Below are 9,819 nucleotides of genomic sequence, written 5' to 3'. Positions count from 1 at the left end.
CGTGGTTGCTAAAAGATTTAGGAGGCGAACGTCAAGGGCAATTGACAAGCAAGCTAGAGCTATGATGTTGTATCTGGACTGATTGTGTGTATGTGTCTGTGTGCGTTTGTGTGTGTATCCCACTTCTTTTTCCTTGTGGCGTTTGTTTCTCTTCTCCCCAGTGAATCAAGGACTTCCTTTTGTATTGGACTCTGACAAACAAACACGCTCTCGAAGTGGTAAAAAGCTTGATGACCGCTGTTTTTGGTTCGCTCTTGATCTCTGGCTTTAGGACCTGAGTGAGGGACAGGGCGAGATGTAGTTTTGGAGAGGCAGAAGGTGAGAGACGGGAAACGACGGGACTGACGTCTTGTGTCCCCTTGAGATCCAGTTGATGACTCGGTGATGCTGGCCACTAAGACAGAAAGGCAGAATCCAGATGGCTGTGTCTGCAGTTGTTCTTTGGACGTGGACGAATCAGGGAGGCTGCTTCAATGAACAGGCAGCCAAGGGGGGTAATTTGAAGAGGTTTGGCAAGGCAGACGAACAGACAAATGAGGCAATCTGAGCAAAGATTATCAGGAGAATATCTCAAGGAAAATAGAGGCAAAAGTTTGGGATGGATGGGATCAAATAATCTAGAATAAGAAAGCCGGGAGCAGAAAAGAAAAAGAAAAGAGCTGTAGCTCCGGCAATAGTTATACATGATCGGTACCCGCCCGTCCTCCTCGTCGAATCCCCCATGTTAACCATTTCTGTTTGTTTGCTTTGCTCCATCTCCCGGGATCAGCTCGTCCAATTATTTTGCATCCTGTGCCTTTCCCTTCTGCCTCTGTCTCTACCTCTGTCTACGCACACGCTCTCCATGCCTTCGTCTCGTTACAGACATAACTCAACAAAACGAGAAGCACACGGGCAAAAAGCCAAGCTGCCAGGAAGTCACTTTCTGGCCCGCAGATGCTACCCTCGGTACACAACAGTTGACAAGCTCGTCGGCCCTGTGTCATCCCTCCCCGGACTCAACTCCCACCAAGTGCCCCCTCCATCATTGTCTCTCTGGCTCTCTCTTTTCTTGTCAAAGGCTACGCAAGGCGGTGGAGACGCAGGTCCCATATGATGGCAGGGAGTGCGGAACTGAGAGGCTTGATGCAGATCGAGAATCGGCGTTGGTACATACCCGGACGGTATCTGTACGTGTTCGCCACAGACCCTTGCTCATTTCCTTCTGGTTGCTGTTTTGCCGAGCAGGGGAATTAAAAAAGAGAGACAAGCAAGACAACGTCGACACACGTGGGAAAACGAGGAGGACCCTCACAAATCGATCTCACCGGATTCTCGGGCCGGCACTTGATAAGCCCTTTTGCCGCCCCCCCTGGCGGTTTCTGTAGCAGCATTTTCCCATCTAGATTAGATTTACCCCCCCTCGTAAGGACGATAATGATTCATGGTAGACACGAGCTTCACTGTCACGGAACCGCGTCTTGCATATGTATGTTGTATGTGTTGTTTCTGACCGGCCAGCCTCTCCTCGTTCTATTTTGAGCGCTTCTTCATTCACCTCCTACCACGTTCTCTTCCTCCGGAGGGGCGTGTAAGTGGACAAGGTGCTGAATAAGGTCAGTGCATAGTCGACAAAATAACGTCCTCTTTGCGTCTCTTCGGGAAACCTCGTCTAAATCCAAGCAACAGCCGTCTGGTCTATTCCGGGAACGGAAAATGGATACCATATGGGGTGGAGGGAGGAGGAGGGGCCTCTTTCAGGACCGTGAACTTCTGCAAACCGGTCGTTTTCCATGCAGATAATGCTTGCGCTCATGAGACTACTGTTTCGCTTTACAAGAGATGGATCATCGTCCTCATACACAAACCTCACAACAAGCAGAGCGCAAATAGTCCGAGGAAATGCCAGGCCCAGTGTCAACACCCCCCGGTCCAGGGCGAAAGATACGCGCCGTCGCAAAAACCCCAGAAGCAGCTCGGGGGCCATCAAGGTCTATGTCGTGTACATATTCTGCTACGATAACGTAGCGGTCAGGTAAATTGAGATGCAAGTTATTCTCCTCCTGTGCAACTCCGCAAGCAGCCTGCAGAAGGGCCCCCAAAGGCAAAAGTCTCTTTGTATGTCGCACACACTGGAGCCACCAACTTGTTTCCCGCCCCCAGGCAGAAAAGAAAAAGTACAAGTCATCTAGGTAACTTTGATGTACATCATGCTTTGATTACAAGGGAGCTGTCCTTGTTCCGTGTGGAACTTGACAGCTGTGGAGGCAAAGAGATCCTGGAGTTGAACCAAGGCACATGACGAGCAACACAAGAGAAACGAGACATTCTCGAGAGAGGGTCCTTGGAAAGGCGCACAAGGTGCACGTGCTGCTCGGCAAGGAAATGGGCCATTGCAGTTCTGTTAGTACATGACAACGGATCAAGCAGCTTCCAGAAGAAATTAGAGGCATGGGGAAAAATGAGGGAGGTTGGGGAGAGTCATCTACCAAGTACAAGTGAGCATGTATCTCAATTTGTTTGACGGATTCACAGGCGAGATCTGCCAGGGTGTGTCTCTCCAAGACTCGACACAGAATGACACGCACACAGAGGATGAGGAGCACATACTGCATGTATACGAACAACTGCCCAGCGAGGAGCTGTCGTCCGTTACTCACAATGTACCCCTTTCCTTGGTGCTCCCTCCCCCCTTCTTGATCCTTGATGGCAGCAGAAAAAGAAGAGCACTACACCGATATGCCACTTGTGCCTGTCCAGAAACAGCTCCATTGCCAGGTGCGTCTCGCGTGTGGCAAAGGGCTGCATCCTTCAACACTGGCGTTTGGCGATGCAGTGACTGGATGAGCTGGCCACTCCCCCTCCCCCCCTTTACATAGCATGCCTTACACGCCTCACAACGCTCGCCCAAAGCATGTACGAAGTAATGTAGGCCGAGAAATCTGTCCGGGCACACGGCAGACGAGACACCGCCCAACGTCCATCTACTTTTTTATTTATTTTTCTGTCTCGACCAGAAAAAGAATGGGCGCATGCTGCCGCCCTCCCCTTTCTGGGCTACACACACACGCAGACACGCACACGCAGTCAGTGGCCGGGCTCTAAAGCAAGGCACGCCAACGCACAGCGTCTATTTGACGGCCGAGCACGGGGAGAAGGCTCTCTAGATGCCGGAGGGGGGGTGGAAGGGGACACCTGCAAGGGAACAAGAGGGCCAGGAAAGCTGAAGAAGGACGACGAAACGAGATGGCGCAGGTTTCCAGAAGAAAAGGAAGCAGAGTAGAATTAGTACAGAGAAGTACATGGTTGAGTGGGGGGCGCAAAAAAGGCGTGGAGAGTTTATACCGATTCAACCAAGTGAGAGGAACAGAGACAGGCTTGACGACATAGACGTAGAGATCACGGAAGTGAGGTACCAGGTGAGTCAGTTCGTCAAGGCTGTGAGACAAGAGATCGTACACGATGATGTGAGAGGAACGCACATGTACAGGGGAAAGGGCCTGAGATGCTGCACATGCAAACACGGGGGATTGGCTCACCTCTCTCGCTGCTCTCTCCCACGCCGTTTGGCAGCGGTGAATGCCTTCGCTCCACCAATGTCTCAATCCTGGACTATGCATAAACGCTGTTTTGCTCGTTTTCTGCCCGAGGCGGTATCTATTGCCGGCATCTGTCTATTCCTTCTCAGCTGTGTGTCTCCCCTCCAGCAGTAGTCCCCCTCTTCTTGCAGCCCCTTAGGCTAGACTCCGATCCTGAGAGACTCAGGCTTGCATCGCCATCGCCGGTTTTCAAGTTGATTACCTCGTAATTAACAACACTTTACATTCAGAATGTTTGGACGCCATCGGAACTGCCGAGTAGATTGTAGCGCCACTTGGCGAACGAAAGATCCAGTCTTCAGCTTATGTCTGAATCGGACGTAGCCCACAGCCTCATTTTCCACTCCCTTGCTTCCACTCTCCTCCTTCCCCCTGTCACAAGAGGTCAAACAGCCTCCCAGCGCAGATTTCGAATATTGCTTGTCCCAGCCTTCTGCAACACTATTCAAGGCTCCTCATTACTCCCCAGAAGAGTAGAATAAAAGGAAGAGGGACGAAAATAAGAAAAAATCCCTTTAGTCCCAACCAACCGCTGTTTTTCTTTCTTCTTCTTTTTTTGGCTCTTCCACCCCTCCCCTTCCCTTCCTCCTCTCCTTGTTTGAAAGGCGGGCAGGGCGGTCCTTTGCAGTTTGGGCTTTTCCCTCAGTTCCCGTCATGTTCGCTGCATGCAACCGACGTGTGCGACATGGGAATGGTTAGCGATTGGATATGCTCCGGGGCCCAAAAAAACGCAAGACAGAAAGGACCACGATGATAGTATGTTGCAGGTGTGCAGGGTACCATGGCAAAACACGACGGTTGTCCAATCCGCGAGGTGCTGGTGTGAGTGCTAGCCAATGAGCAAACAGAGACAATACGCAAGGCTGCGGGAAAGATCAACGGATGATCTGAGTTTCTGTCCGGGGTTCAGGGCAGGATGGGGTTGAGCAGCCAGGGTACAGGAAAACAAAAAGACATGAGCGGAGCGAAGGGACAGGGGCCAAATTCGAGAAATGGTCAAACCGCATTTCGACCAAATTGAGGACCAATCTTCAGCCCGTTTGGTTCGAGATCATAGATAATCCGGAATCACGTTGCTCAAGTTTCTCTAACTTCAGGAGCACTTACGTTTGGTGTTGTCCGGTCAGTCAGTGCCGACATTTCCCTCGTACGAGGTGACGAAGCGCTTTTCGAGGGAAAAGGGCCTTCAACAGCCTCAATGACAAGCTTCGTCTTTTTGCTGGTGACACTCACACAGGCATACACAAGGTCTGTTTCATCTGTTGGCAGCTTTATTTCCATCTTGTTCTCGTTAGCCGTCACGGAGCACTGGTCCTATTATTATCACCCATGTACTTGTGTACAGGCCAGAAATGACTGAAAACAACAAGCGTCACTTTGGCGCAACGATGCACCATCTTGTGACTTCTTTGACAACCGGTGTACGAGTATAGACGCACGTATACCGTAACGGTATGCCCATCTTCTGTCCCGTGACACCAGAGCAAGGGAAAGGCAGTGACTGAGCTGCATGTCCTGTCCATCCCACTCATATGCATGTCTATTTTCTTCGCCCCAATGATTTCAGAGCGTCACCGGTTCTTGTAGACTGGGGGTTAGTGGTCGGGATGAAGCAGAGCCAATCAAACAGGAAGCAAACGAGGCGGTGACTGGGAAGAATAGTCCATTTCGAGGACTCTCTCGCTCGGAAAGAGACGCATGTCTCGCCTTTTGGATCGTTAATTGCTTGCTTGCTTGCTTTTTTGATTGCTTGTTTTGCTTGCAGTTTAGAGATGGAAAAGTGCCCATGCGGCTCTTCTGTCGCTTACACGGCGAGGCCGGGTTTGAACTAAGCTCTCTTGTCGATCCAAGCTCATCTTCAGCTGGTAGCAGCTTCGTTGTACCTCGTACATGTAGACACAGCCTGGAGATAAAGAGATGGGAGCCCCGTGGCTGGTATTTCGTGACACTCACCGACAACGATTTGCATCGGAGATGGGATGCGGTAGCACCAGGCGGGTCCCTTGCAGCCCGTAAGTAAAATGATGGGGGGAGGGAGGGGGGAGGGCAACAGGTGACATGGGCGTACGAGTAACATGTGGAAGCCAGCTCACAGGCAGGAGAGGCTGCTACCTGGTACTTCGTCCGAGGAGATAGATTGACTTGTAACGGATTCATCTAAACACTTCCGATTTCGATTTGATTTGGTTCGATCTCGGCTCACAGACGAGACGGAGAACAAGGGCGTAGATCAGCGCCGGACAAGAATCGTGGAATCGACAAAAGATAAAGGCTGTAATATCATCAACACCATGAACAACAAGCGGAACTCGTATAAGCGTAACGGCGTAACGGCGGCTCGGCAAATGGCGGTAACGATAAATGAAAGGGGAGAGCCTCTAGAAGCATCCACGGGACGAAGGTCTCTTCTTGCTGCAAATCAACTAAACGGCCCCAGAGAGACGGCTATCTGAGATAGTTGCCCCCGTCGGTTTTTTGTATTTCTGCGGGGAACCTGTCATGTTTGACAGCATCTCGCGACGAGCGTGTGAGTCTTTCTACCTGTGAGTCTGCGTGTGTATGGATGAGTAGGTAGATACGGAGCGGATGGATGGAGAGATGCCGGTAGCCACTTGCAACGAAAGGAGTCGTTAAGATCAAGGAAGAGGAAAACCGGGGATTCGGGTGCTCGAGATGGCCATGGCGTCATGTCGTCTGCCTGCCTCGGAGACTGGGAAAATCATGAAGCGTCAGGTCTCATACGTCGCGTATGTACCCTTGTGAGATGGTTTATCATTTGCTGACGAATTTCCTATATTCTAATTCTGGAGTTCAAGCAATCAGCGGTCTGGATGCGAGTTGATCCCCGAATTTCAGGGGATTTTCGGGGTATGAGGGGCAGCAGAGTCCAAGTCCCTCAAGAGTGAGCTTAGGGCTACTACCATATGGTTTTGGATTCGAAACAAACGCCGAGGAAGTGGCTCGAAAGCGTGGACGGTTTCGGTGGCATGCTTGAAGCGTCTGCTTCAAACTTTGAGTGAATGTTGTGCGTAGACAAACAAACAAGAGGCCGGACCGGGAAGCGCGGCTGCCATCTATGAGAACCGACCGTGACTGCTTCTGAATAAGCCCTTCCAAGACTAAAATGTTCAAGGCAGGTTCATTCGGGTTGGCATGATGGTACATCTGTCAGCTAGGTTCAGCTAAGGTGCTTGAGAGCATGATGGCCGTATCTCAAACACAGAGATCGTCGAGTCGACATATGCCTTGCCCTGGTGAATGTAAGACTATGTATGCTGTTTTGTTATGGATCGTTCTCCATTCTGGTTTCGAAACCGTTCTTGAACATCAGTATAGAGAACAGTGACCGTTGTGGTAGATGAGTGATGAGTCAAAAGCCAAGCGTCTTGAAGAGTTTTTATTAACCATGTCATTATCGTGCCCCTCACCTGTCTCTGCACCTATATTCATCTCGATCCCTCCTATCGTGTCGATGGCCATCCCGCGACCTGTGTCCATCATCGTCTCTGTTTCCTCGTCGAGGGCTCCGACTCCTATTCCGGTAGTGGCGCCCCTTGTCTCGGTCTGAAGGCCGTTTCTGTGATCTATCGTCGTTCCTGCGATCATGCCGGTCGTCGTTCCTCTGCTCATGCCTGGCCTCACTTCTCCGGCCATTGGAGCCTCGATCGTCGTGTCTCCCCTTCATCTCGTCCTTGCTATACACCATATTGTAATTCTTACCAGAACTCCTCTCATCCTCTTCTCGATACTGCCGTCGTTTCTCGAGCTCCTGCACGCCACCCCATCCTCCCCGCGCCCTTGCTCTCCGTTTGTTGTTAGTGTCATTCCTCCAGACGTCGCTGAGCTTGCTGACGCTCTGTGAGAAGTCGACGTGAATTCGTCGATCATCGATGAGCACGTCTTGCATCTTGGAGTATGCGAGTTCGCACGATGCCTTGTCCTCGTATTCTATAAAAGCGTACTGGAGACTATCTCCCGTCTTCTGGTCGCGGATGACCTCGCAGCTGAGAATCTTGCCGAAGCGACCAAAGATGAGTTCCAGGTCTTCGTCTTGCGTGACGGGGTTCAGTTTGCACACGAACAAGACGTTCTCTGGAGGCTTCACCTCAGCAAAGGGAAGATCGCCCATCAGTTCGAGTGTCAAGGCTTGCGCCCTGGCTTCTCTCTCCCGCCTTCTCTTTTCCAGCTCCTCCTCGTCTACGTCATCGTTCTCGTGAAGTTCTTGTTCATCGGCGATTCGCACCGTTCGCAATTGCTCGTCTGAAGGGGGAGGGCTGGAGCTAGGTTCTCTCAGACCGGGAGGATCCGGATAGGGATCATCGAGAATGACTGTGTGCTTGATGCGTATGTCGACAAATGGATACTGCTTATCGTCGACCATGGCTTCGTTAATCTTCTCCAGCGCATCAAAGCCCTCCACGACCTTGCCGAAGATGGCCGCCTTGCCATCGAGGTAATCCGTCTCTTCGCCCAGCGTGACGATGAATTGCGATGCCGCGACCCTCGTGTCCGGGTCTGAGGCCAGCGGTACCGTCGCCATGCTCACAGTGCCTCGCTCCAGATGCTTCAGCTTGGGGTGAAAGTCAGCTGTGAATGTGCGCTTGGCCGGATCGCCCGACAGGAGGCCCCATATTGAGCAGCCGCCATCAGATTCTTTCGAGAGAGGACCAAGGGGATCGCCGGTTTGGAAGGAAAAGTTCTTTTGGACGGAGTGAACGGGCGAGAAGTTGTAGTATTTGACCTTGCAGAGCTTCAAGAAGCTGTGGCCATATTAGCAGCTTGGAGCATCAGAGAGAGAAGATCGTGACGTACTTTTCGCAGAGCTTGGGAGCGTGATCAGTGAGCAGGTCAATGACAATGTCACCGACAGTTGTTTCTAGCAGGACAGACATGCTGATTCTGTTGTCGTGGGCGGCATTGACGGGGAGGAATGGGGAAGAAAGAGGAAGAAAGCAGTCGCGTGTGCCTGACGCGCGAGGCTGCGAATTGCCCAAGCTGCAGCAGTGACGATTTTGTGGAGAAACAGCCTTGCCTGGGATGTGCTTACATAATGTGGTGATGCTTCGAGCTTGAAGACATCTCCACCAAGCAAGTCGAAGCTTGACAGAGCACACCTCAGCCAAGAGATCAGATAAGCTTCTAATTGAGTTTGTGGATCATGCATGCAAGTCATGTAGTTTCGATCTCAAACTCCATTGGACAAACCCCGATTGGTCCATGTCTATTCAAGATACTAAGAGATCGAATTACTTCCCTTGGCTAATGTTGAATGCTGTAGGAGTCTATCATAACCACACTCACATTCTAAACTCGGTTTCGTCTCATGTTCAAAAACACTATCAAAAGAGTCAATCATCGTAAACCGCATGGATTCGACACCAAGAAGCCCCCTCTCCTATCTTCAGCTGGTCGCCAAATTGCAGGCCCGCTGTTTCAGTCACAAGACGCACACAGTCAATGCGCAACGCCTTTCGTCCATGAAGCATGTGGCCTAAGATGCAACTCTCTCAGCTTTTGCCGTCAGTCTAGTCATCACCTTTATTGCCTTGCGTAGATCTGTATGTGTCAAGGGAGATTGGTTGCACTGCTGGAGAGGTGTAAAGAGCATTCAAAAGTTCAAGTTGTCAACGCAAATAATATGAATTGTGACCGTCTCAACAGCCTACCTAAGCTTGTAACAACGCTAAATGCTACAATGAAACAACAGAATACAAGAACATAGAGAAGAAGGAAACCCCCCAGAGGACTGAAGAAAATACTAGAGCCATCAGATGCAATGAGACGCAATTTATGTATACATGTTTATAACCAGACAGTAGGCTCGCGTTTTCCCTATACAAAAGAGCCGATCCACAGCATACAAGAAGTGAAATGCCTATGATAACACTATAGAAAAACAAACAAGGGTAGAAATGCACCAGATGAAGGTGCTGTGGTATGTACATAAAGAATATGTACATTGTCAAAGAACTGATGGGCGCCGCACGCAATGCAATGCCAAAGACGAACAGCACTCAGCCTCATGTCTGGCTATTTTGCAACGTCTCATGCAGTGAGTAAAACAGCACGGAGTCGGCAGTATACCCAAAACGGGTAGGTAAGTGAAAGCATCCATATGAGATGGACCGTAAAGGAAATGGATGAGACGCGAAAAAGACAAGAAATGAAAGGCCCCAATTTTTGCACTCCATTTCTATATTCCCCCTATCGCGATAAACAGAAGAAGTAAAGAAAAATAAGG

At 50.5% G+C, this 9,819-nt stretch overlaps 2 protein-coding genes across 2 annotated transcripts; both read right to left on the bottom strand.

Moving 5' to 3' along the window:
* Window positions 1-4,701: 4,701 nt before the first annotated feature.
* Window positions 4,702-5,670, bottom strand: BBK36DRAFT_1190826 (hypothetical protein; the record flags this gene model as incomplete). Its single annotated transcript, XM_024896688.1, has 4 exons — window positions 5,532-5,670; window positions 5,387-5,481; window positions 4,812-4,892; window positions 4,702-4,743 (listed from the first exon to the last, which is right to left on the bottom strand). Exons 1-4 carry the CDS (start codon window positions 5,653-5,655, stop codon window positions 4,702-4,704), a joined length of 342 nt encoding a protein of 113 aa, XP_024751764.1. The 5' UTR covers window positions 5,656-5,670.
* A 1,545-nt stretch (window positions 5,671-7,215) lies between these two features.
* Window positions 7,216-8,470, bottom strand: BBK36DRAFT_1100980 (cyclophilin-like protein; the record flags this gene model as incomplete). The annotated part of the gene is made up of 2 exons (XM_024889152.1): window positions 7,216-8,338; window positions 8,391-8,470. Coding segments are annotated over 2 exons (1,203 nt in total), but the record flags the coding sequence as incomplete, so codon positions are not given.
* Between the last annotated feature and the right edge of the window lie 1,349 nt (window positions 8,471-9,819).

This window comes from Trichoderma citrinoviride, assembly GCF_003025115.1.
Source record: "Trichoderma citrinoviride strain TUCIM 6016 unplaced genomic scaffold BBK36scaffold_3, whole genome shotgun sequence".
In the NCBI taxonomy this organism is placed as follows: Eukaryota; Fungi; Ascomycota; class Sordariomycetes; order Hypocreales; family Hypocreaceae; genus Trichoderma; species Trichoderma citrinoviride.
Note: the sequence above shows the minus strand (reverse complement) of the source record. Positions and strands in the feature narration are given on the sequence as shown.